Source organism: Gossypium arboreum, chromosome 5 (assembly GCF_025698485.1).
Source record: "Gossypium arboreum isolate Shixiya-1 chromosome 5, ASM2569848v2, whole genome shotgun sequence".
NCBI lineage: Eukaryota > Viridiplantae > Streptophyta > Magnoliopsida > Malvales > Malvaceae > Gossypium > Gossypium arboreum.
In genome coordinates this window covers 26,637,895-26,664,978 of record NC_069074.1, presented here as the reverse complement: position 1 = coordinate 26,664,978, position 27,084 = coordinate 26,637,895, and the positions used below count along the sequence as shown (strand labels likewise).

General features: G+C 32.0%; 5 protein-coding genes and 1 long non-coding RNA gene across 6 annotated transcripts; 3 read left to right on the top strand and 3 right to left on the bottom strand.

Annotated features, from left to right (window-relative positions):
- Positions 1-10,648: 10,648 nt before the first annotated feature.
- On the top strand, positions 10,649-13,348 carry LOC108457519 (uncharacterized). Its single transcript, XM_017756647.2, has 6 exons — positions 10,649-10,915; positions 11,111-11,253; positions 11,323-11,396; positions 12,051-12,186; positions 12,309-12,590; positions 12,870-13,348. The coding sequence occupies exons 2-6, from the start codon at positions 11,134-11,136 to the stop codon at positions 13,113-13,115; spliced, it is 858 nt and encodes a 285-aa protein (XP_017612136.1). The 5' UTR covers positions 10,649-10,915; positions 11,111-11,133; the 3' UTR covers positions 13,116-13,348.
- A 1,158-nt stretch (positions 13,349-14,506) lies between these two features.
- LOC128293069 (uncharacterized) lies at positions 14,507-14,954 on the top strand. Its single transcript, XR_008283107.1, has 2 exons — positions 14,507-14,634; positions 14,715-14,954. It is a non-coding gene; the product is annotated as an uncharacterized LOC128293069 (long non-coding RNA).
- A 320-nt stretch (positions 14,955-15,274) lies between these two features.
- LOC108481216 (multifunctional methyltransferase subunit TRM112 homolog A) lies at positions 15,275-15,867 on the bottom strand. The gene has a single exon (XM_017784381.2). It carries the CDS (start codon positions 15,763-15,765, stop codon positions 15,391-15,393), a length of 375 nt encoding a protein of 124 aa, XP_017639870.1. The 5' UTR covers positions 15,766-15,867; the 3' UTR covers positions 15,275-15,390.
- Positions 15,868-16,306: 439 nt separating this feature from the next.
- LOC108484444 (signal peptidase complex-like protein DTM1) lies at positions 16,307-18,881 on the bottom strand. Its single transcript, XM_017788233.2, has 2 exons — positions 18,310-18,881; positions 16,307-16,660 (listed from the first exon to the last, which is right to left on the bottom strand). Exons 1-2 carry the CDS (start codon positions 18,744-18,746, stop codon positions 16,573-16,575), a joined length of 525 nt encoding a protein of 174 aa, XP_017643722.2. The 5' UTR covers positions 18,747-18,881; the 3' UTR covers positions 16,307-16,572.
- A 476-nt stretch (positions 18,882-19,357) lies between these two features.
- LOC108481915 (protein WHAT'S THIS FACTOR 1 homolog, chloroplastic-like) lies at positions 19,358-20,899 on the bottom strand. The gene has a single exon (XM_017784989.2). It carries the CDS (start codon positions 20,604-20,606, stop codon positions 19,461-19,463), a length of 1,146 nt encoding a protein of 381 aa, XP_017640478.1. The 5' UTR covers positions 20,607-20,899; the 3' UTR covers positions 19,358-19,460.
- Positions 20,900-25,631: 4,732 nt separating this feature from the next.
- LOC108465949 (transcription factor MYB93-like) lies at positions 25,632-27,042 on the top strand. Its single transcript, XM_017766327.2, has 3 exons — positions 25,632-25,838; positions 25,939-26,068; positions 26,171-27,042. Exons 1-3 carry the CDS (start codon positions 25,706-25,708, stop codon positions 26,883-26,885), a joined length of 978 nt encoding a protein of 325 aa, XP_017621816.2. The 5' UTR covers positions 25,632-25,705; the 3' UTR covers positions 26,886-27,042.
- The last annotated feature ends 42 nt before the right edge of the window (positions 27,043-27,084 follow it).

Here is a 27,084-nt window from a genome sequence, read left to right as displayed (position 1 = left end):
GTATGATTTTTTACTTACTCGTGAAAATATTATCGTTCTGGAGTTAGCATGCGATCCGGACTACGTGTCATGGTTTAGGATCCATGGCAAGTCATATTTGTACGGGAAAAAGGCAAGGCATCGACATCATCATATAAGTAGGTCGTAACGAGGCCCTTTAAATCTAATGGGTGACGAGGTAGGCCCATCATCAACGCCCACGCAAGAACTGACCCCGACAACCTCAGCATCAATGCCTACACCACCCCTTAGTCAGTATGTATCGTCTTATTCTTGTCTATATCCTAACCTTATTATTTTCACACAAGCACAAAATTTGCACAACATTTTTCTACTTCTAGTTCTATATCAGGTTAGACTGTTGGTCATCCATCCTCGATGTGGTACACGCCTGGGCCATCTTATTTCCCGATGACGGTGATGCCTATAATGATGTATAGTCCATCAATGCATGAGGCACCGAAAGAGAGTCCAGTCTTTATCCAATCGGCTTATGGAACTCAACATAGTTACATTCATTCGTCATAGGTGACGTAAACACCTCTGAGATATTTGTTCTGTCAAGGTGGGTCATCTTCCCAACCACCTATTTATAGACTAGAGGATGCATAATGACAACTGTGAATGGAAGGATCTACATCGACCACAGGCAAACCCAAACAACCACAACCCCGTTTGAAAGCTGAACCTAGAAGGAATCTAGCGCATAACCATTAACCACCTCGATGTGGCACAGATTCTGATCGGCATATACACTACTGAATTGTATATTGTATCATTTAAGATAATGAAAGTTCTTTTAAATATTCTTTGTACATAGTCTAATTTTTGTACTATTAAACCCTAATCAAAATAGAATTTTACTTTGATTCTTTTCACATAGGATAGCAATAAGATTTGATTTGAAAAGAAATATCAAATGTTTTTTGTTTTGAAAATTCTCATGAAAAAATATCAATTTTACTTTAGATTAACAATGGATAATAATTCTCATAAAGACATATATTATAATGTTTACTTTCGATGTGGACATGACGTCATTGTACGACTTGGGTTCCTACACCACCCGCATAATCTCTGTTGGTTTGAGCTGTCCCGAATATCCATGTTGTCGCGTATTCAAGTTGAAAATGGTCAACCTTTTGGTTTGCGATGCAATTCTCTATCGGGTAACAACTTAAACGGAGCAAGCGATACAGGCAGTCACTTACGTTCATCTAGTACTCTTCATAAATTTAAAATTTAGTTATTATACTTTTATTTCTAATAATTTAGTTCCTTTACTTTTCAAATTTCAAAGTTCAGGTCTAACTGTTAACACTGTGAAAATTATTTTGTTATATCCAGATTCACTATAACATTATTATTTCCAGTTACATGACTATCGTGTAACACCGCTTACCCGTACCCGAGACTGGGAAAAGGTACGAGGCATTACCGTATATAAACAGGTTATCTTCAAAAAATATGGATCATAAAATTTCATTCCAAATTAAAACCGATCAAACAAGATCATATTATTCTTATTATGGACCTGCGATGTCCAAAACATACATTAAAAGCAATTCGGAACTAAACCGAGAACAAAAAAAAATCTAAGAAAAATTTCTAAGTTTAAGCCTCACACGCCCGTGTGCTTTGGGACATGCCCGTGTCCTATACCCGTGTGGAATTTCTAGAATTTATTTTTTATTTCGAACCTACATGGGTTTTCACATGGCCTAGCACACGCCCGTGTCTCTGGCCTATGTCCGTAACACGACCTGGACACCCCGTGTCATCGCTCGTGTCCAAAAACCTGAACATTCTGTTTATGACGTCATTGCTCATTTAGGGGCACACGGCTAAGGCGCACGCTCTTGTGCTAGGCCGTGTCCTCCACACGGTTGAGACACACGGCCGTGTCTCTACTCGTGTGTTTACTACCATGCATACTGTCTTAGAAATTTTAGGTGCATGGGACTCACAACCATTCAACGTGTACATGGGGTAGGCCGTGTGTCATACACGGTCTAGACACATGCCCGTGTGTCTACCCATGTAGACCATTTAAAGGCTATTTTCCAAGCCAATAGTCACCTACAATCACCCATACATTCAAACATACTTTATAACATGCAACATGACATATTTAAGCACTCAAATATTCTCCACCATGGTACTCTCACATCTTCATAATGTCATTCTATTTCACACTCATTTGTTGTACCATTTAAATGCATTCCACACCAATTTCATGCATTATTAAACTTGTTACCATAACTTCAAATTTAGCATCAAGCATATAATCATTTTAAGCTATTAGGTCACCCATTATTCTTTAGCACCAGATTCGTACTTTACCATACATTCATCGATCAACAACATATCACATCATTATCATGCACTCACCAAGAAATAACATATCCTACCATCAAAACACTAGTGCATGCATGCATGGGTAATTAGATTACAACCCAAATGATCAAATATGAGCCATATCACATGGCCAATACAAAATGAATCATCATTATCATAGGCCTTCACAATTTGGCCAAATAGTATGACACATATCACAGAATGACCAAGTTCCCTATACATGCCATACTCTAAATAATAATTTCACTATACTCAATAGTCTTTTGATAGTGTGATCGAATACTCTGACAGCTTCTGATCCCCGCGCTAGCTTGGAGAAACTACAAAGGGTGGAAAAAGAGAGGAGTAAGCATTAAAGCTTTGTAAGTCCACATATAAATAATATGAAATGGTAGTAAGGAATCAACATGCAGAAACATAGCAACATATACATAAAGACTATTCATCATTCAAACCTTTTTGCTTACTCATCATATGCACATGTATACTTGCTCATCGTAGATCTATTTTTATTAAGACATTACTCATAGGTTTAGCATACATATCTGTACTCATCGTAAAGTATCCATAACCATACCTCTTTCATATGTCTTCATCGGGACTCTCATTATATTCCTTACATCACCCGTTGAACACTCGGAATACTATTGAATATGCGAAAACCTTGCACGTAAGTGCCAGATTTACAAATGTAGCCAAGGCTACCACATAACATGTAACACATCCATAATGAACTTGGACCTCTCAATGAGCTCAGATGCCACATATCTCACGAACCCGGACTACTTAACGAGTTCGGACTTCTTAGGTCTTAGTGACATGTCACTTGTATCCTAAACTATTTCTAAGGTTCAAACAAGATTTTTCCTCACTTGCATATAGTATCTCAATCGTACTTGCTCGTAACGTTGTGGATAACGATCGTAATAATGTTCATGCTTTCATAACAATCAGCAAGCATATAACTCGTAATTACAATAAAACATTTGTTAAAATATATTAAAGCATTAAAACATACTACAACACCATATTATTTGCATATGTACTTACCTCGATACAAAATGATGATAATCGAGCCTAATTATCGTATACTTTATTCTTTCCTCGATCAAGTCCCGGTTTACGTTTTTCTTGATCTATAATGCCAAATTTAACTTATTTATTATTTACATTGTTAAAATAGGTCCATAAATCATACTTTTAAAATTTTACACTTTGACCCCTAAACTTTCACATATTTATACTTTGGTCCCTTGACTCGTAAAATGAAATGCATGCATTTTCTTGGTCACCCAAGCCTAGCCGAGCCTTTACTAAGCTTATATCAGTCCATATTTTCACTTATTTCCCATTATTACTATTCTCTTTTACACTTTTACAAACAAGTCCCTTGTTTAGGTGTTTTCACTAAAAATCACCTAGTAAAAGATGTTTACCATGCATCAAACATTCATATTCCTCCATTAATCATCAAAATACTTGCATGTTACACATGGGTTAAATTTTGTACATGAACTCTAGCTCAAAATATAGCTAGAAATGGGTAGATCATGCTTTAAAGACTTAAAAAATGCAAAGAACATTAAAAACGGGGTTAGGATGCACATACAATCAAGCTTGAAAATGTTGAACAAACTCTAGCTATGGTGTCTTGCAAACTTTGGCAATGAAGGAAGAAGATGGACACCAATTTTGACCTATTTTTCCCTTTTTATTCTTTTAATTACCAAATGACCAAAATGCCCTTAGGGTTTTTCTTTCGCATTTTTCCTATGTAGTCCATTTTTGTCCAAAATTATAAAAATTGGTCAAATTGCTAATTAGGACCCACTAATTCAATATCTAATGCAATTTCATACTTAAAGCTTCTAGAATACAAGTTTTTCACTTTATTCAATTTGGTCCCTAAAATGCAATTAGACATTTTATGCATAGAATTTATTCATGAAACTTTCACACAAGCATGCATTCATAACATAAACCTCACAAGAATCATAAAATAATTATTTCTATCTCAGATTTGTGGTCTCAAAACCACTATTCTGACTAGGCCCTAATTCGGGATGTTACATACCGAGCAGAGGCAAAGCCAAAATTTTTTTTAGGGGGTGAAAATTAAATTGTAATTTTTACGATAAAAAAATGAAATATCATCATTTTAATAGTCTATATCTTTATAACTTTTAAAGAATTATATCAAGATTTTATAATTTTTAGGGGGGCCAAAGTGTAATTTTACATTTACTAATTTAAGATTTTAAAATTTTTAAAGGGCCTAAATGAATTTTTTTTCATTTTAGGGGGGTTGGGCCCGCCAGCGCCAACCCTCATAAATACGTCCCGTTATCAAGAGGTTTCAAAATACCACACCAAAAAATTTAATATAAGCAATTTAATCAGATTTACAATTAGACCTAAATTTTAAAATATAAAAAATAAATTTCAAAAATAAAAGTTGGGAGAATATATTTCAAAGATTTATTAAATATTCAAACTTAAAAATTCCCTTATTGCTTCGATAATATAGTAACACAGATGTTTATTATTCACTCCCTCACGTATCATGTTGACCCAACTCAAAGAATCAGATTCAATGATATCTTTTCAATCCCTTTATTCAAAGCCAACTCAAAAACAACTTTTTTAAGGGATTAAATTGTTATCTATATTCATAAAATCGTTATTAATTAAAAAAAAAACACTAAAATCTCAAGTTTTTTGCTAAAAATAATAGTGGATTTTTAGTAAGCTAAAATCTCAAAATATATTGATTTCTAATGTTGGATAGATGAATTTAGTTTTGGAATTAATAATAACTTTGTATTTGAATATTCAATATCTTTTAAAATAAATAATTGCATCTAACATATATTTATTCTAAATTAATATGTAATGGCCTAAATTCAAGGTTATCGAAATAGTGGTTTCAGAACCACAAATCCGATTTAAAGAGAAATTTATTTTAATATTTTTGCATGAATATTTATATAACAGGAAAATCAGATGAAAATATCGATAAAAAAATTTTACCGATTTAGTGGTTAGTTAGAAAAAAAGAATTATTGAAGGAATTTGGTAAAAACAAAATATCGAGACCTTGATCTCGTAAAAATGAGTAGGAAATATTTTTATAAATATTTATAAAATGTTAGTGATGTAGTATTAAAATTTCGTTAGAAAATTTTAACGTTTGGGTAGGTAATTAAATGAAAAGGACTAAATTGGAAAAGGTGTAAAAGTTGCTAGAATGATTAAATAGCTTAAGTGTCTAATGAGAAATAGAGCTGATCATGGGCCGGGCGGCCCGGCCCGGCCCGAAGGCCAGCCCGAAAAATGGGAGGGTTTTGGTAAAAATATAGGCCCGAAAAATGGGCTTGGGCAAAAAAACGAGGCCCGTTTAGAAAAAGGGACGGGCCTCGGGTAAGAGTTTTTTGGCCCGAGCTCGAGCCCGAATCATATATTAATATATTTTTATTTTATTTTTAATCATTTTAAAATTTTAATATAACAATTTTTTATTATATTGTCAATTTGTGTATTGTTTTAATAATTGTTTTAGTATCATTTTTATTTGTTTTAATATTTGTTTTTATATTTTTAAATATATTTGATTTATTATATTTTTAAATTTTTTATTTAATGAAATAAGAAAAAAAATTAATATGGGTCGGGCCGGGCAGAGCTCAGGCTTAGCCATTTTATTTCGGGTCGGGCTTGGACAAATTTTTAGGCCCATATTTCGGGCTGGGACTGGCCCGGGCCTAGTAGATGGGCCTAAACTTTTGTCTGGGCCCGGCCCGGCCCGACCCATGATCACCTTTAATGAGAAAGTATTTAAAAGGCAGTTAGACCCAAAATTTATTTGGGCTGGACGGCAAGGGCATGAAATCAGTAGGAAAATTGATAATTTAAGGGCAAAATTGGAATATTGCATAATTAACTAAATAAAGATAGGACTAAATAGGAAATATCTAGATTTCTCTTCATTTTTCTTCATTCTCATCAGCCAAAACGCCATAGGAGGGGTTCTTTAAGCTGGTATTTCATAATTTTTGCACCAAGTGAGTTAATCCTTGCCTATTTCTTGTAATTTTTGTGTTTCTAAGACTTTTACAACTATGTCCTACTATTAAATTCAATAGTTTTTGATTTCATGGATGAAATTGAAAGTCACCATGGTTGAGTGCTGTAAGTTTATGATGAAATAGAATTAAATTGAAGCTTTAATTTGTTTATGAGATGATTTTATTAGGTAATTTCAATAGAAATTAATTTTTAGGACCTAATTGTGAAAATATTTGGAATTAAAGTCTAGTGCTAAAATTATGATTTCCAAAGGTTGTAAACTAGTTTAAGGTGATAGAATAAAGTGTTAATTGAGAAAAATCAGCTCAATTGAGAGGTTAATTGAGTAGGGATTAAATTATCATTTATTTAAAGCCTAAGGGAAAAATGGTAATAAACAGCTTGCACTAAAACAGTTTTGGACAGTAGCAGTAGACTAACTTTTAAAAATCACCATAAATTTTAGAAATAGAATTAGAAGATGAAAAAAAATGGAGTTAAAGCTTATTGAGTCTAGTTTCTCATAGAAGAAACGATGTAAGCAATGGATTTGTAAATCTTGAGATATAATGAATTTTGTGAGATAAGGTCAGAATGAATTTGGGTTCCCCTGTTCTTACTTTGAAAAATCATAAAAAATTGAATAAAAATAATCATGGGCTTAAATTTATATGTATAAAATCCTGCTTGAGTATATTTTTAATAGAAACAAACAAGAACATCATTTGAATCCTATATGAAGAGATAATTAATTTTTAGTGAAGAAGGGTCAGAACTATCAGACAGCAGAATAGGGGTGAATTTAAAGAATAAACTGTACTTATTGGCTAAACCAAAAACTATGAAAATTTTATGGTAAGAATATATGTGAGTTTAGTTTCAGGAAAAATTAGCGGATCCTAATTAGGAGTTCTGTAGCTCAAGATAAAAATAATTTAGTGACTATGACTCAAGTAGACAGCTTTGAATGAACTATAAATAATAGTTGAATTATAGAGAATGTTGCATATGAACATGAAATGTATTAAATTGATAATTAAATTTATTTATCTAGATCCAGAAGATTCAAATATGAAGCTAGATCAAGGAAAGGAAAAAGTTCGGGATTAGTAGATTTTTGTTTACAAACAAGTCTCGAGGTAAGTTCATGTAACTTGAATTATATTCTTAAATGCTTGAAATGTATGTTATTGATGTGAATATGATTTTAATATTCATTGTATGAAAATTGATGAAACATTGATATATTTGATAAAAGGGGAAGAAATCTCGGTTGAATGAAAGGAAAATTCGATGGATCTCTGAAAAGGAATTGACGATAAAAAGGATCTAGCTCAGACGGGTGATCCTATTCTGATATAGCCCTCCCGAAGAATATGTAGAAAATGGATTTAGCCCGGACGGGTAATCTGAATTAGGGTCTGAATTTAGCCTGGACTGGTAATTCAGATCCAAGCTCATTAGAGTAATTGTCGTTGCAGGGATTTAGCCTGGACTGGTAATCCCAACAATACTCTATGAGTTTATATTACCGGGGATTTAGCCTGGACTGGTAATCCCGCTGTAAGGATGAGGTTCGCGGGAGTGTGCTCTCTGAAATGGAAATGTGCACACATGAATATGAATTGACGGACCCGGAAATGTACACTAAAAGCCTACCTCTGAAAATCCATCGAAAATTTCGAGAAATTCAATGGGATAAATATGAAAAAAAATAATAAGGGAATGGAAATCATGGTATTGATGAGTCATCAATCATGGTATATATATTATTGACACATGGAAATTATTGTACTAACTTAAATGTTGAGTTTGTGCATGTTAGGGTAATAATGCATTGAATGGATATTTGAATGTTTATTGCATATTCAAAATATTATGTAAGTATAATTCTTGTTACATGAGCTTACTAAACACAAAGTGCTAACCCTATTTCCTTTTTCCCTGTTTTGTAGTGTTAAGAGCTCGGAGGTCGGATTTGGTCGGAGACACATCACACTATCAACTTCAAGATTTTGGTATATCAAGAAACTTTATTTTTGAAATCAATGGCATGTATAAGCTAATAAAGTAAATGTTAACGTAAAATGAATGTAAAGTTAGTCATTGGTATGGTTAACAAACCTGATTTTGGTATGTGATGATGTTATTTTATAAATATGTTTGCATCTATATGCGTTAATCTATCTTGAAAATATGTTGAATTGGATTAGTTGAAGTGGATTGCTTTTGGTTTAAAATTGCAGGGAATGTTAGATATCTATAAAGGGGTTATATTGAGTTAAAAAAAAAATTAATTTGTAAACTCCTGTAATATCTCGTATCCTATTCCGGCAATGAATACGGGTAAGGGTATTACATAATAAGTTAGGATACTCATGTAAGCAATTTTCTTAATAATATAAACAAGCATTTAAATAAAAAGATATGAGCAAATTTTTTAATCTAAATTTCCTTCTTGAAAAAAGAAAATGAATATCCAAATTTTATTGCAAACATCGTGTATGAAGATAAAGTTTAATTGTGGAGATATAAAATAGATGAAAGAACACTGGATAGTACGAATGATTAATTCCTATCAAAATTTATTAGGTTTTATAACTTTTTTATATAAATTATAAATTATAAAATATTTTATAATTTTAAAAATAAATTATGAAAAATTTAAAACTTGGTATTGTAACTATAGTCTAAGACTAGCCGATTGAATCTTAACTCGATTAATATAAGTATTGTTGTCAATATAGGAGTATATGGGTTCGAGAGCGCTGAAGCGCATTGTCCTCCTATTTATGAGTTGAGGAGGAGCTATGAATAATTCTAGATATTGTGCTACTAAATTAGTCGTCTAATAGTTAATGAAAAAAAACTATAAATTGATAATATGGATGAGTATGTTATAACTTTCGATGGTAAAAATATTAGGAAAGTTTCAGTATTTAGGTGGATTACATTTCGACTCTCTATTGAAAAATAGACAAATTAATCATTATACATTTCAAAATGTACAAATTAGCCCATCGTTAAATTTTATCTATTAAATGATGATGTGAAACGTTAATTGAAATGGTTAAATTCTAATTTAGTACCTAAACTATAGCTAAAATATCATTTTGATTTTTAAAATTTTCTTAACAATAATTCTAATTTAAAAAAACTTAAAAATAAATATTAATGATAAAAGTATATTAAAATATTTTTAAAATAAAAATTATAAATAGAAAACTTCTAAAAATTAAAAATATAAAAAATTATGGTTTTCATCCAACGAAAACATTTTTGCTTCCATGAAAACTTTTGAGATGTTCTAATTTTAAAAGGAAACCAAACAATAGTATGGCAGCGGAGGTCAACATGTCAAAATATATTTGTTCAAATATTCACACAAACGGCAGGCCATTGGTGAATTATGTCAAACGAAAACCATAAAAATTAAACTTAATCACCATGTTGAACTGATCCATCCAAAAAAAAAAAAAAATTACTATACGAACATCTCCAACAAAATTAATATTCTAAAACCCCATTTGATTCTTGAGAGGTTTTCTACTTCTCTCTGAAGATGTTTCCCTTGCCATTTGGTTGTTTCAGTTCCATATATTTTTAAATTTTTGATTTTTTTGGGTTTTATAAGAATAGAGAAGAAAGTTTTATAAAAACGATGATTTCTAGGTTTCGATTTAAAATTTTGATAAAATTTTTAAGTTTTTTAAATTTTAGATTTTTTTATTTATAATTTTTATTTTTAAAATATTTTAACATAGTTTTTAATATTTTAATATAATTTTAATAATTTATATTTATTTTAAGTTTTTTAATTTTTGAATTATTGTTAAGAAAAATTTTAAGAAATCAGAATAATATCTTAGTTATAGTTTAAGGACCAAATTAGTAATTAACCATTTAAATTAATGTTCATAGGGGTTAATTTGCACGCTTTTAAAATATATAAAGGTTAATTTACTTATTTTTTAATAGAGGATCAAAATGTAAAATGCTTCTAAGTACAAGGCCATTCCTGATATTTTTTCTAACCTTTTTATAGTTAAATGACAAAAATTAAACATAATTAATTGAGCAAAGGTATAATTTACGAATAATATTTGATACTTAGTGAAATTTTTAGACTTAAAAATAAGACATAAATTTTTTCTAAAATTACTTACAAAATAAAAAAAAACACTTCAATGTACCATATATATTGGCTCATAAAATATTTTAAAATACGACAAACTAATCTATACAATACTAGAATTATTGGAATTTCAAATTTAGATACTTGATGGAGAGGAAGGCGGTACAAGATTCAAAAATCAGTAGAGTAGCAGCTACTCTACCTTTTCTTTTTATTATTATTTTAAAAAAAATTCAAACGGACATTTATGAAAATCCATGAAAATTTAAACGAAAAGGGAAAGGGTGAGATCGAATTTCAAAGCAAAAGGCACAAAAAGAAAGTTCCAGATCAAGAGATTTTCAAGTGTTTCGACAGGTTTCGTCACTTTCTACCTTTCTCTATCTCTCAGATCCTGTTTTCATACTTCCTCTTCACTCTTTCACAGCTCTACAAACAGTACCCTACTGCCCTCCTTTTGCTGTTGTTGCAGAGGAGGAGTAAGAATAGAGGAACCCAAAGGCTTTTGTTTGATTAAATTGAAAGCATTTCCATTTTTTTCTTTGCGTGTAGTTTTGAGAGTGGGAGGGAAAAAAATGGAGAGGAGCACTCCAGTTAGGAAGCCACATACTTCTACAGCAGATCTGCTCACTTGGTCTGAGACTCCTCAGCCGGACCCCGACACCTCCGCCGCTCGCTCCGTCCGACCTCACCAGGTACTTCTTCTTCTTCATTGTGCTGGTGAATTTGTGTTATTTTTTATTGATTTTTTTTATTAATGGCAGCCGTCGGATGGGATCAGAAAAGTGGTGTTTGGAGGTCAAGTAACTGATGAAGAATTTGAAAGCTTAAACAAACGGTGAGATCTGCTTTATTTGAAAATTTTTCAGCTCTTCGATTGTTGTTATAAATATAATCCGTCAAATACAGTTTAGAGAAATTTAAAATAAAAAGAGAAAAAAAATTGAATTCAAATCTGCGCTTAAATTAAAATTTTCATGTTTGATCCGTTCAATTATTCGCGACTTCTTTCCTTATTAGCTGCTATTTATCAACCATTAATTCGTGATCCATCGGATCTCCGTTCTGATCTAACCGTATTAACCGTTGGAGATCTAACTGTTCCAACTGTAACTATTTCTATCGTATTGAATCGATCATGTCTTCCTGGATTGGATAAAATTTCTTACTGCTCGTAATTGCATAATGCTTTGCGAGGATCCGTTATTTAAGATTCGTTTGTTTGTTGAAATTCCAAGTAGAACTCTGTTCAAATTCGAGTTTTGATTCTTTCGTTCTTCCTGTCTCAATTGTTCATTGCTCCATTGTTATATGAGATATGACCAAAGGACCTCCAAATCCGACATTCACAGGGTAACATAGCTTCAGCGGATTTTATAAGAGAATTCAGGAAGGCACTAGAATGAGAAAATGAATATATGACTTGATGAATTTTGTATCTTCTTCTTGCTGCTCATCTAATTATCTCTGCAAAATGTGGTGATGTTTCCAGGAAACCTCCTTCTGGATATAAAATGAAGGAGATGACTGGTAGTGGTATTTTTGCAGCCAATGTAGAAAATGATGAGTCCGAACCAGGCAGTGCCAATCCTGCTTCAAACAACAAGACAGGATTACGAATGTACCAGGTATCCATTCAATTCTTTCGTTTTCTAATTCTATTATGATGATATACTGTAATCTATTAGAACATGCTATATTCGTGTCAACTAACATTTTAGTTAAATGTTTTGATGTTCGGCATTGTCAGCAAGCACTAGCTGGAATTAGTCACATTTCTTTTGCTGAGGAAGAGACTATTTCTCCTAAGAAGCCAACTACTCTTCCTGAGGTGGCAAAGCAGCGTGAGTTAAGTGGAACGCTAGAAAGCGAAGATTCAAAGTTGAAGAAGCAGCTCTCAGATGCAAAGTGCAAGGAGCTTAGCGGACACGACATCTTTGCACCCCCACCTGAAATTTTGCCGAGGCCAACAACCATACGTGCATTGGCATTGAAGGACAGTTTCGACTTGGGAGAATCTCATACACATAATGTAAGTACATCTTAAAACTCCTTAGTCCTTACTGAGTTTTGACAATGCTAGAGCGAATTGTACTCAATGCAACTGATTGCACCTAAGCTAGTTATATATCATATAGCAGAAAGTTTAATTAATAGGCGAATTACATTTCTGTCATTCAATTTTTGCTTATACGGGGACTGCATTGCCTTTTGCAATCGTTAAGTACTTAAGTTTTGCCATTTAGTTCGATTTGCATCAATAAACTCGGAAAAGTCTAACTGATTTATGAACTTGGATGTCATTTTCTAGTCGAGCGATGAGGCCAGGGTTAAGACAGCAAAGAAAATTCCTAATCAGAAATTGGCTGAGCTTTCGGGTAATGACATATTTAAGGGTGACGTTCCGCCAGGTTCTGCCGAGAAGCCACTTAGTATGGCGAAAATGCGGGAGATAAGCGGCAGCAACATCTTCGCTGATGGAAAGGTTGAGTCTCGAGACTACTTTGGTGGTGTTCGCAAGCCCCCAGGTGGTGAAAGCAGCATTGCTTTGGTTTAACTTAGGTCTAACCCTGTCAGTTTGCTGTTGTTTCCGGGTGTTTTTCGGTTATCTCTTCAATGGGGGTGTGATTATATTATTTGACATTTTTTTTCAATGGGTTTTGGTAATTATGTTTTAGGTTATAACATGTCAAATTGAGCTATGGACCGTTGCTAATTGCATTGTTTGTCTATAGTCTTTGTGTTTTTCAGTCCCGATTTAGTAAAGGTCTTGGGCTGTTGCAGATTTAATTTTATTGCTCTTTTTGGTACATCGATTATCATTATATTGTTGGTGTGAGTAATTGACCGCGCTAAGCTTTAAATACAATTAGGACAAAAGTCGTAATAGAGACACTTTACGCTTGTGCTTGCAACTGTGTGTGTACGGCATAAAAATGCTTGAAATTAGTGTTTTTTTTTTGTTTGACATTTTGAATTTAGTTGGTTGTTTTATTGAGTATTTTAGTACTTGAGTAATACGTATGTTTAAGAGAGCTTTTAATTTTAGTTGCATTTATGTTTAGGGTAAAATATCAAAATAGTCATTTTATTTGTTTTAGGTTATATTTTAGTCACTTATGTTTAAAATATATATTATTATATTGTAATATTTTAGTTATTGGCGTGGACGTTAAATTATCATTTTAAATAAAAATATAAAAAATTATGTTAAAAGAGATGTAGAAGGAGAAAAATAGAGGAGAAGTAAAATAAAATAAAATAAAAAGAAAATTAAAAGAATATATATAATGAAAATATAAAAAATTATGTTAAAAGAAATGTAGAAGGGAGGAAAATAGAGGAGAAGTAAAATAAAATAAAATAAAAATTAAATGGCTCAAAATAAAAAATATATATAATGATTAATTGTATAAATTAATTTAAACTTTTTGTTTGAAATGATGATTTACTGTCTTAGGTTAGCTTATTGTTATACAGTTAACAACATTTAACGGCTCAAAATTTAGTGATTAAAATGTTATAATATAATAACTTAAATAATTAAAATGTAGTCTGAGATAAATAAAATTAATTATTTTAATAATTTATCCTTATTTTTATCTAGTTTTTAAAATTTTTATTTAATGCTCGAGCACGAGCACAAATATGCAAGTTCAACATGATAATTGAATGAGTGTAACTGAATAATTAGATCTTTGAGAGTGAAACTTAAATCAGCTCAAACTAAATTTGATGAAATACAAATCATGCTTAACGTAATAAATCGATAGTGATGATACAGTGCTTTTTGAAATTTCAGTGAGTGAATGTAAGCTGTTAACTTGTAGTTTACCCGAAAAGAAGGTTTAAAACACCAGGTTTTCGCTCCCTTGCTCCGCACCGGTAAAAAATTCGTTTAAATTCCAAAACCAGCGATTCATTTTGATTTTAGAGAGAAATAGAGAATGGAAGGAACCGAAGGGGAATTTCAAGACGAAGCTCGAAAATTACAGATTGCCATTCGATGTGCCAAAGCTGCATTTCTACTTTCTTCTCTCAAATCATCCGTCAATCGCGTCAACGATGAACCTGAGGTAATTCACAAATCCCCCGCCTCCCGCCAATTTTTTGCTCGAATTTGTGTTTTAACACGGTTCAAAACTGATATCCGAAGTTAATTCTGATCTGATGACTCGACGTTGGAGGAGGAGAAGATAATAAGAGAAATCGAAAATCTGAGGGTGGCGTTTGTCAAGGAACGACTGAAGATCAACAAAATCAAACTGCGTGGACTGACGGAGCTGATTCTTCAAGTGGTCTTCGGTATTTTGATTTCCTGTTTCTTTACAAAGCAAGCGTTTGATACCTTTCACTGCTGATGGTGTATCTTCCTTTTGTTAATTACTGAACAAACTAGCTTCTGCTTTATAAGTTCAAAAAATTTTCAGTCATTTTGACATACGGAAGTTGCGAAAAGCATCCATTTGATTTTTGAAAAAAAAATCGGTTGTTTGTTTCCAGATCATCAATTTGCCAAACGAATTTACATAGGTTTCCACTCGTTCGAAAATTTTCATTTTAAGCATAGATGTATTTCAAAATTCTTCCGATTCGCGTCTATGTATAATTTTTTCCCCTTTCAAAATACTTCATTAATATTGAGTGAATCATCAATCACAGATTCAATTTTACTACTAATCTCACCAATTTTTAATTTGATTCCATACAAAAGACTAGAATCAACACAATTCGTCTCCATACAAAGGCAAAAAATAAAAAACAAGTGTTAAAACCCTAATTAACAACCCTCAATGCCCAAAACGTAGCCGTATCGACCACCAACCATATCCTCAAACCTCATCCTCAAGTAAAAGCATATTCGGAATCCCCTTATTAACAGGAAACTTCCGGCCGGTTTCGGGGCAAAGGAGCGCACCTTCCTCGAGATGAAGTTCCAAGAGGGCATGATGGAACTTCCCCAAAAACTCGACGTTCGACTCCAACACCGACGGCTCCGGCGGCTCCTCCGGCATCTCGTCGTAACCCATGATTCTGGAAGCATCGGAGAAGGCTTTCCAGTCGATCTTCGGAAATATGTTCCTAAGGAAATCGTGATTGATCTCGACTTGCTTCTCCACCACTTTCTCCACTTGGATCTTCAGAGGGAAACCGTTAGTTACCCCTTTGATGTTCGATGACAACATGTTGTGAGTTAACAATCTCATACCTTTTTCCTTTTCTTCAGTCTTTTCGCTTTGTTTTCGAATTCTTGGGTAGATTAGAGCCTTCTAAAGTCCTGGATTTTCTCTTGTGGAAAGACCAATATATCTCCTTGTACGTAGAGGGTGTTATAGTAATTTAACATGTTCGGTGTTGTTGAAATTAAGCCCTAGTTCTTAAGCCCAATCTAGGTTTGGGCTGAATTATTTCTAGCCCACTTTAGACCTTAGGTCATTAGGCTTTGATTTTTTAAGGCATTATTAAATATCACAATTAATATTAGAAATAAAGCTGCAACTACTTCCTAATCTTTAAAACACCAATCTTGAATGAGTTTAATTTCACTGTAGATATTATTTACCGCTAGCTCATTCCGAATAATGGTTACTAACATCGAGTTAAAATAAGTTTATTGCTGCTAGTGTATAAAAACAAGTTTTTGTTGGTCAAATATATAAGTAATTAAAAATTATTTTTCAATTTTAAATGATTTGTCCATTACTTATCATAACAAACAACTCTAAATCTTTAAAATAATAGATAACATTTAAAAGAAGTTTAAAAAATAATTTGACTATAAATGGCACAAAAAACATCATAGTCCCTGCATGTCCAGCAGCTAGACCCAAGGTATCCATACAACAATACACCTGCACAACTTATTTGTTATGTCCTCAATCGTCACAACTGTACACAATATGAACTGAGAAATTAACTCCTCCAAAAACTCTGTTGAATAAATAAATAATGATGATGATGATGACCTAAAATAATAATAATACTAAAAAGAAGTATTTGTAGAGTTCCTTGATTTAACTTGATACGAAAATCCACCACTTGTAAAGGCCAATGCTATAAATTGTGGTGTAAATAATTAGTCTCATTGGGTAAATCCTGTACCTGCACATAAACAGACATTTAGAGGGCATGAAAAAAATAATTAAAATATCATGTAAAACGTCAAACGAATACGAAAATTACATAATTATATTAATGTTTCAAAAATATTAATATAAGAAATTTTTATATAATTGTAAAATAATAAATACAATAACCATACGGTCTAACAAATTGTTACTAAAATAACATCATGAAATGTGATCCATTCTCATGAATGGAGATCAAATCCACTTACCCCATGATTAAAAGATGATATGAGTAGCCATCATACCATGCCTTATAGTTAATATTGTCAGTTTTGAGTCATAATAATAATAATAATAACAATAATAATTTATATTTGATATGTTAAGGGTGAATAACTTTATACAATTTTTAGTAAATTAGATTATTACATATAAAAATTTCTAAAATAAATTAAAAGTTACTTTCATTGATAATGATACATCAAAATTTTAAAACCACATTTAATATGTACTTAAACAAGTGCCACGTCAACATAAGATATACGTGACATACTATATTTCGTGTTATTTATTAATTCATCTGTCACATCATTATGTGAAAATAAAAATGGAGCAATTCACTTTTTACCTATTTAATTCTCTCTATATACACGTATTGATAACAAAATATCAAATTTATTAAAGAGTTAATTTATTTTTCAAAAATTAATTTTCGCCAAAAAAAGAGATAGACCCTGAGTTGAAATTTCATTATTTTCTATAAAAGTATAAAATATTTTTGAGTAAACTACATAGATAGCCACTCAACTATAAAAAAAATATTGTAAGCATTAAAATTAAAAAAATTACAATTTAAGCACCTACTTTATATAGTTTGGTTATTCTCGTTAAAATCACTAACGGTAAGTGACATGATAGTTAAAAAATTATTATAATAACAAGTTTAGCTATTGATTTTATATATTATATTGATTTAATCATAATTTTAAAAATTAACCCTAAAAATTTACAAATGCTCTCAAAATTTTAATAATAAAATTTAAATTTATTAATATATATTAATATAAAATTAAAATTTATTATTATATTTTTAGAAAATATTTATATATTTTTATATATTTTTAAATTTTTAAAATTAAGATCAAATTGAGAATTTTTTTTTAAATTTGAGGGCTAATTTTCTAAAAGTATGATTAAATTGATATAATATATAAAAGTTGAGGCTATATTTGTTATTATATCAATCTTTTTAGCTGCTATGTCAACTTATTGTCTGTAATTTTAACAGGAGTGACTAAAATGATTGAATTATATAATATAAACGCTTAAATTACAAACTTCTTTATTTTAAAATAATATATATTTTATAATTGAGTTACAATATTGTATAGTTTAATCATTTTTCTTTTCTATAAAGTTCTAATTTCTTTATCCACTCACTTCAAGTAGATATTCGAACACCCCACGCAAAACCTTGGCACGTGCTTCGAATACAGATCATACATATTTATTTACCGCGTATCCGGTCGAACCGGCGCAGATCCTTGAAGTGATCGTTAATGGAGGGTAGAGAATTCACATATATGAAGTGAACTTAAAGCCTTGGAAAGGCCTAGTTCCACTTCCAATATTATATATGAAATGAAGTGGAAGATGAGAAAAAGAAATGAAAAATTGAATAACCTTTTGAATCCAGATCTTCGAGCTTGAAGAGCAGCTCTTTCGTCGGCAGTAACCGGATAAGGCCAGCGAGAAAAATCACGATCGAAGAAATCCCAGTCGGGCAACAGTATCCCACTAATTCCGAGCATCCCAAACGCGTAAGTTACCATAATTTTCTTCAAAGAAAACGTGAATAACCCAACTAAAACCATGATCACCGATAGCCATACTATAGCCGACCTTAAGGCACCTTCGTTCGCCATTTGATTATTCGAAGAAGATAGCGGCACTGAAAAATGAGGAAGGATGGAGAAATAGTGGTGTTCTAATTTGGTAGAAGATTGAAATTCATGAAAGTATCCAATAGGAAACAAAATAGCAGCGGATTTAATGCCCCATCGCCTCAACGGTTTCATCACTTTATTTAAAAGCATTAACTGCGTAGTTGCCACGGCCATTGTCTGAGATCGAGTATAGTATTCCCAATCTGTAACGTGCCACGTGTGCTCCCCTACCACCCTCTGCCTGAGAGTGACGTGTCTGATGAATCATGCTTAGACTAAATCACCCGTTTAGGTCCGAAGACCCACCCGTAAAATGAAAGAGTTTAGGTATCAATATATGTCCGAAAAATGAACTTTGACAAAAAAAATAAGATCTATTTGCTAAATGATTTTACCCAAAATTTGGCCCAGAACAACCCAAAATTAACCCCACCAATGATCAAGTCAAGCTCATGACCCAGCGTACCTAAACCACCCAAAACCCCATAATTCATTTTCTCATTCTAGTACCTTGCTGAATTCTCTTATAAAATCCGCTGAAGCTATGTTGCCCTGTGAATGTCGGATTTGGAACTAAAAAGTTTACGATTCTGAAGTGCTTTTAAGTGCAGAAAGCTGTCTCTGTTTCTGCCTCTACTTCCGTTTGTAAGTGATTTCAGTTTTTATCAAATAAGCAAAACTAGTAACTCATAGCAGAAAATGGTGCCATCCATAGTCCATTCTCGATGAGGAAAGATTAAGAAAAAATTCCACCTTACCTGGTTTTCACTATCCACATCAAACACTTTACAATTATCAGCTCCTATGTCAACTGCATTGACATCATAAATTAACATGGTTGCAAAGTGGTATTGTCCCACATCTGTTAAGTAACAACCTAATTATAATTCATAACGTTACATGTCTACCACTAAGTGCAACAAACTTATCATTAAACATCAGGATAGGACATTTATCTACCAAATTTGTACCATCATATGCTTCTTTAAGAAATACAGTGCTCCTTGCACCTTTATTTGTAATGTAAAATATACCATGGTGCTTTATCAAACATAGCACTAACTTGGACGGTAATCGGTACTCTGAATGAAATGCGTCCAGTTTGGCAGATATCATCCTCTTCTCCATGGTCAAACTGAGGAGTTCATGAAGCACAGCCACCACTCTTTTTCGGGTTTTTGGATCCGCAACTTCAAATCTCCTTGCATTCAAGTATGGAGAAGGGAATTCCATTTTCTGCCACTTCCCAAGCTCCTCAAGATAACTCTTATTCGGTCTAAAACCAGCAGCATAACACATTTTAAATGCGAATGGACCAAGATAGTTACCATCTTTCGTGATCCGAACCTTATTTTGACCACCAGCTGATTGCAACATCCTTTCACGTGCGAATCTCTCCTCACGAGCAGTCACTGCCAGTGAAGAATCCCAATTCTCCAAGTTAAGATAAGCTCTACCATTGATAACTTTGATGGAAAAGTATTCAGGATATTTGAAAATCAATGACTTTTTGAAGTCATGAGGCAAGCCAAGTTCATTTCCAATGAATTCAACCTTCTCCAATGGCACCCTGCAATCAATAGACAACATTAACAACTTCCTGAGGTTCTTAACCAAAATGGGTTCCATCAAATTCCTTGCTTCACCCTCTTCTCTTGCAACCTTTTCGGCTTTTCCAGTTAGGGTAACAAAAGGGAATTCTTTTCCACAGCCACCACCAACACGGAATATTGAAGGGTACTTCTCAATGATGGACATGAAATTCCATTTTGCCACAAACCCAACTTCCTTTTCGAGGTCACGAAGAAGAAGACGTTGATGATTTTGAGATTGGATAATGGACTTTAGCTGAAGAATTAAAGATGGTTTCTTCTGCAAATCCATTACTTTGTCAAGTTGATAGTCTCTGTGGTATATTTTCTTCTTTGATCTCTTTCCTCCATTTGATATTTGCCTTACTGAAACAAACATGAAGTCTGATTTTTGACACCGGATTGCTGAAGATGATAACGTTATTATGGATCTTCTCTTCATTATCAAGTAATAAAATAAAAGGCGTTGCTTTTTCTGAGATAAAACCCCGAACAGTTGGTGTGCGAGTCCAAAACCAAAATTACCACAAAGAATCGGTTGGAGATAAACAAAAAACCAGATATGGCAGGAAAAAAAGATTTAGATATTTGTTCCCCAATCAATCAAGACAGGAACGTCTTCTTTTCTCGATTGTATATGCCCAAACTCTTCCAACATTATCAACCAAGTCAAACAAAACCTTGACTACAGCCAGAGTCAAAACTTCAATGAACAGAGAAAGCCTTAAACCCCAACCCCCCAAAAAAAAAAACCCTAAACATCAATATTTTGACCACAGTCTCGGCTCATTTTACTTCCTGCCGGGCTTATCACCTTCAATAACATCAAGCCCAGGTGCGTCGTTTAAAACCAAACATTTCATTCTCGCATCACCCACACAACCCATAAAATTAAAATCATCAACTTCAATAAGACCAACGTTGGTTTTACCAATTCCTCCAAACTATGGTTAACTCCATTATCTATCGAGAATTCAACGCCAAATCTCCCAACATTTTCCAATTCTTCACCTACTCTTACCGCTACCCTCCTTGAGCCCATAAATTATCCTCGACCCAACCTTTTAAAGAACTTCCTCTGTCATTAATATCATTACTAATATTGTCTTCCAATGCCACACCTGTTTCTAACTCAGCGGCTACACAATATATTTTTTGAGAATTATCCACATCATCATCTTCTTCCTCCCTATATTTTCCTCTGTCATCCACATGGTATAAATATTTCTTCAAAGATCTTTTAAATACATAAAATTAAACATATTTGTATCAATATATATATATTTGATATTCACATCTAAATCCAAATAAAGCATATAGAAACTCCAAACTACTGGCCTGCATATTTTAGTCCTAGTTAAGCATAAAACAAACCAACTCATTGCTTCACATGATATACAAATTTCCTTGATATTTTTCACAACATATTTAAAATCCTTATAATTTATCGTGCACTAGTTGAGCCAAAATTGGCAGTAGTTGGCTTGTCTCATCTGCTTGAGTATGTAATCTCCAGAGAAAATGTTGGAAATTATATCACCAAATTCCTGCTTTCCCTCATATTTTGGATTATATAATAATATTGTTTCCATTTTAGAATGAATTAGCAAGATTGTCAATATTAAATTTATGGAATATTATCTTATAAAAAGTGTGCTTAAAACAGAGATTTAAAAATCTAATATTAAATTTATGGAATCTGGGTATTTCTCATAGGCTTTAACTTAAAAGTGAGGCAAGATTTCTTGTTATATCTTCAAAAAATTGAAATGGTCTACATTAGGTGATCCATTAGGGACTTAAACACGAGTTTTATGAAATGGGTTTCCAACTGTTCCCATCCCATCCCCACAAGGCTTAGTCCACAAGCCATCTTCGTCACGCTTTGTTGTGAAACTTACGAAAGTGGATTACAGAGAGGCTAATTGCTATTGTGGGATTTAAATATTTGTAACATAAAACAAAGGAAAATTAAAAAAAATTATATATAAAAAAAATCTGATTAGTAGCTTAAATCGGAAATTGAAAGTTTATTTGGTATAGATATTATTAGTATGTTGCAAATCATCATTAAAAGTTTAATTTCCTTGGTCTAATTAATTGAATTAATAGCATCAATATTTAATCTAATTTATCTGTTTTAACATCTTGTCATCTGAAAGGTGTTTTAGACTTCATTCTTATTTTTAGAAACCTTGATTATATGTGGGATAGTGCTCGCAACAATAGGGAAGCCAATGAATTTACGGATAAGTTGGCTAATGGTGGTGTGCTTGGTGAGAACATCTTGGATTGATGTTGCCTATTGTTTTGAGCATTGATTTGCAATTGAAGAGAGTGCTTGGGAGCTCTCTTGTTTTATTTCGGGTCTTTTTGATTTGTTTTTGTTTTTTTATGTAGTCATCTTGTAAACTTATTCAGTGTTGCGTTTTATGTTGTCTTAATTATATAAAAAAAATTTCTACAAATTTTTAAATATTCTTTTAAGGAAGAATGGTGGAGTTCTAGAAAACTTTTACTTAAAACGAAAAAAAAACGTAAATAATAAAAAATATTTTTAATTTAAATTTAAATAATTTATTAACATGTAAAATAAGCTATCGAACTGAGTTAAAATAAACAAAACTCAGACTCGAAAATCAGGCCGTCGGCCGGGCTCGTAAACAGTTGTAACGATGTGTCGGCCAACGAGGATATTTAGATGCATTGGTTGGAAACCTGATGAAAGAAGCAAATCAGTTTGTTTAACTGACAATTGAAAGTTTTAAAACTGAAAAAAAAAATTTTAAAGGTTTTTGTCATATGACATCACTGCTTTATTTATTCAAATCACAGTCTCTGGTCCACCCGACAAAGGAACCTGGGTTGAAGTACCAAATCTAAATGGTGTTACTATATAATTAATTATGATAATTAAAATTATTGTTATTTAATTTTGAATCCAAATTAAATAATATTATTTTGAAATTTTTTATTATTGAGGGCAGGGAACGTGTTAAGTAGAATCGAATCTAAATTTTTATGCTTACAACATAATATTTTTGTTATTAAATTAATAGGTTGTTACTAATATTTATTTTAAGAATAAAATATATTTAGATATGTTATTTACAAAATAATGTGGATTTAGAGAACCAATATCTAATGATTTTGAACCTATTGGATAGGGTAATTATAATATTTGAATTCAATTTATCTAAATCCGTAAAAAAAAAAAAATTGATTAGAGATTGTTAAGGAAGAAAGGGAAATTTTTATGGCAAGAAAATTAAGAAAGAGGTCTGTCTCAGTGTGGGAGCTGTTGGCAATTGACATTGACACTAACTACATTGACAAATGAAAGAAGAGTTTAGGTTTGAAAGAGCTAATATAGCTTATGATACAAGGTAAGTTCCCAATCTTGCACAAGTAAGAAATTAATTCATCAATAACTAATACCACTTCTTATTTCCCATTTCTTAATTTCTTTGCCTAATTTGCTCTCCAGATTTTTAATTCATTGCTTGTGTAAATTATATTATTTGAATTTGAATATAAAAATTGGATGCGAATATATTTATAAAAAATTAAAATATTTGTAAGATTAATATTTTTGTGGGTACGAATGTCTAAGTATAAATATTATAAGAAATGAAAAGAATTTAGTAGTGGGTAGATTGAGTTCACATCTGAGACTCAATACTTTTAGAGGTTTTAGTGGAATTCTGCAATGTTCATATAAAAAAATCCCCACCATTGATTGAATGATTACAAGAGCAAAAATACAATTTTGGTTGTTTGCTTTTCTTTCTTCAACAAAGTGATGGATGTGTTTAGAGTATGAATATCAGTTCGAATTAAAAGTATTTATAAATTGAGTCTGATTAAATCACGATAAAATATTTTAAATATAATTTGATCTGTTTATTTTTTCCGATAAGAATTCTTTCAAAAATAATTAAGATTTATTTTTACATATTCATATTCGGATGTAAATATTGAACACAAATAATTAATAAAAAAAGAATCCAAGTAATACCATCGTTTACTTATATTTACAGAAAAAAAAAAAAAAAAAAAGAACTGGTGTTGATTTGGGGAGTTTGCTTCACCAACTTCTCCTCTAACTATGTGTAGTCCCCGGGTGAAAATATCCTCAATTGTCTTTTCTATATAAGAAAATTAGATAGCTATCTTGATGAATAATTATTTTAATTTTCACTTTTTTTCTTTTACTTTTTTTTGGATAATTTTATTAATAATGATTTGTTACATTGCATCTATTCAGCAACTATCCTAATTGAGAATTATAGGTTTCGATCATATTTACTCTTTTTAACACAATACTTATAACTACTTATAGTCCCTCTTTCCTAACTCATAAATAAGAGAATAATGTGTTTTAACGCACTCGAACCCATTTCCTTCTGCATTGACAACAATGTCTATATCAATCAAGTTGTGATTTAATCGAATATTTCTTGTGTAAATTAATCATATATATATATATGTTGAATCTGGTACGTAGATTTGTTAATTACTTTTAATTATTCATCATGAAATCTAAAATAAATAATACTCCGACGTTATAGAATTTTGAAGCCATGCAAAAGTTGCAACACACAACAAAAATGTATGACGAAACAATATTCTTCTTCCTTCCCTTTGCGTGCATGGAATGCTTTCCTCTTTGACCAATTTCCCACGTCCACGTTTTCACGAAATCGTATTTTAATTTTCTTTGTGAAAAACGACCAATTATTTTATCTTTTATAATTTTTTAAAATTTTCACCGGGTCATTTAATATATATATTGAAAATTTAAACATTTTTCAAAAATAATTTCTATTCTTGCAAAATTAATCAAAATTAAGTGATAAAAGGTTCTCAAGAAATTGAAATTTAAGTCATTATGTATCAATTCACTTTTAATTCGGTTAAACTGTAGTTTTTTAATTAATAAAATACGATTTTTATATTCAATTTGATTATATTAAAAAATCAGTTTGATTATAAACTTATGAAAATTTTATTTTACATAATGTTTATATTAGATGCTTCTATATTAAAAATTTTCAAAAAAAAAAAATATTTTGCTTGTCTATCATTTTTCTTTCTGGTCATCTAAATCATCACCAAGCCAAAACAAATTTTTAAGGGCGAATGAAATTTTAATTTTTATAGTCTATTTTTTATAATTTTAAATAATTAAATCAATTTTTATAATTTTAGGGCAAAGTGTAATTTTATCTTTACTAATTTAAAAATTTTAAAAATTTAAAGGCCTAAATTTGTAATATAAATTAAAAACTCATTAAATTCGGATCCAATCTATAAATCTTTCATTAAAACTGTTAAAACACATATAAATTATTAACATGATGCATTGCATAACTTATTGTAATATAGCTTTTTTAATACTAATTAAAGATGAAATTGAGTAGTAAAAGAATCTGTATAAATAGCATACCTCAGGAGTTATGGTGGTAAAAGAGGCAAAGCAAGTAATCAAGCAATTTGGAAAACCAAATAAAGAAGAAATAAAGGATAAAAAAAAAAATCATGGGAAGATCTCCTTGTTGTGATGAAGATGGTCTGAAGAAAGGTCCATGGACTCCCGAAGAAGATCAAAAGCTGGTTCAGTACATAAAGAACCACGGCCATGGCAGCTGGAGAGCTTTGCCTAAGCTTGCAGGTAATAATTTATAATTTTAAGTTTACCCTAATGGTAACCATTCACGGTTTCCTTTCTTTGAATAGATATATAATAGGGTTGTTAAAATGCGCTATTGCAGGTCTCAACCGATGTGGGAAGAGTTGTAGGTTAAGGTGGACAAATTACTTAAGGCCTGATATCAAGAGGGGCAAGTTTTCTCAAGATGAAGAACAAACCATCCTGCATTTGCATTCCATTCTTGGGAACAAGTAATTTTAAAACTGCATATATATATGGTTTAGGGTTATATATCAGCTTTGATTTTCTCTGTAATTTGTTTGAGTTCTTATTTTGGTTTTTAATGGTGAAAGGTGGTCAGCCATTGCTACACATCTGCCAGGGCGCACAGATAATGAAATCAAGAACTTTTGGAACACTCATTTGAAGAAAAAGCTGATTCAAATGGGGATTGATCCAATGACCCATCAACCAAGAACTGATATCTTTTCGAGCTTGCCTCACTTGATGGTCCTGGCTAGCCTTAGAGACCTTTTGGAGAATCCATTGCAGGCTGAGGCTGCTCAGTTGGCTAAGCTTCAATACCTGCAATTTCTTCTCCAATCTTCGACGGCTTCAATGGCGTCCAACGACAACTACGGTGGCGCCACCACCATTGGAGCAGAAGACATGGAAAGTTTCAACTTATTAAATTCAACCCAGTTTTCAGTTGGAAACAACGAAACCTCTCAACTGCTCCACTATCCACCACAAGAACAAGTCCCTTTCGGTCTCCAAACATCGTTGAATAATGAGAAGAAAACCTCATCCAACAGTGATGAGATGGGCCATTGCTCCAACTTTATCGTCAGCCAAGGAGATAACCTAATCGATCACTCAGTAGCAGCATCGTGTCCTCTTCAAAGTTCCCGAACGTCCCCTCCGGCAACGGCGGGCGCCGCCGATGCATCGGTTAGCAATGTTCCGGGAGATGCAAGCAGTGCTTCAAGCTACAATGGTGGCGCCGCCTCTCCCTACTGGTCTGATCTCTATTTCGACGACTCACTCATGCAGGACATTATCTCATAGATGTTTTTTCTTTTTTCTTTTTAAATTTAAGTCTTTGAGTGTCTTGGGTTTTGAATATTTCTTTTTGTTACTGTAGATAACTATATACTGCATTTCAGGCTTCCATATGTATAATTCAATCATTAAATTTATTATTATAATTATAATTAGTTTAAAATTAGTATAAAAATATAAATATAAATATTAAAATAATATTTTT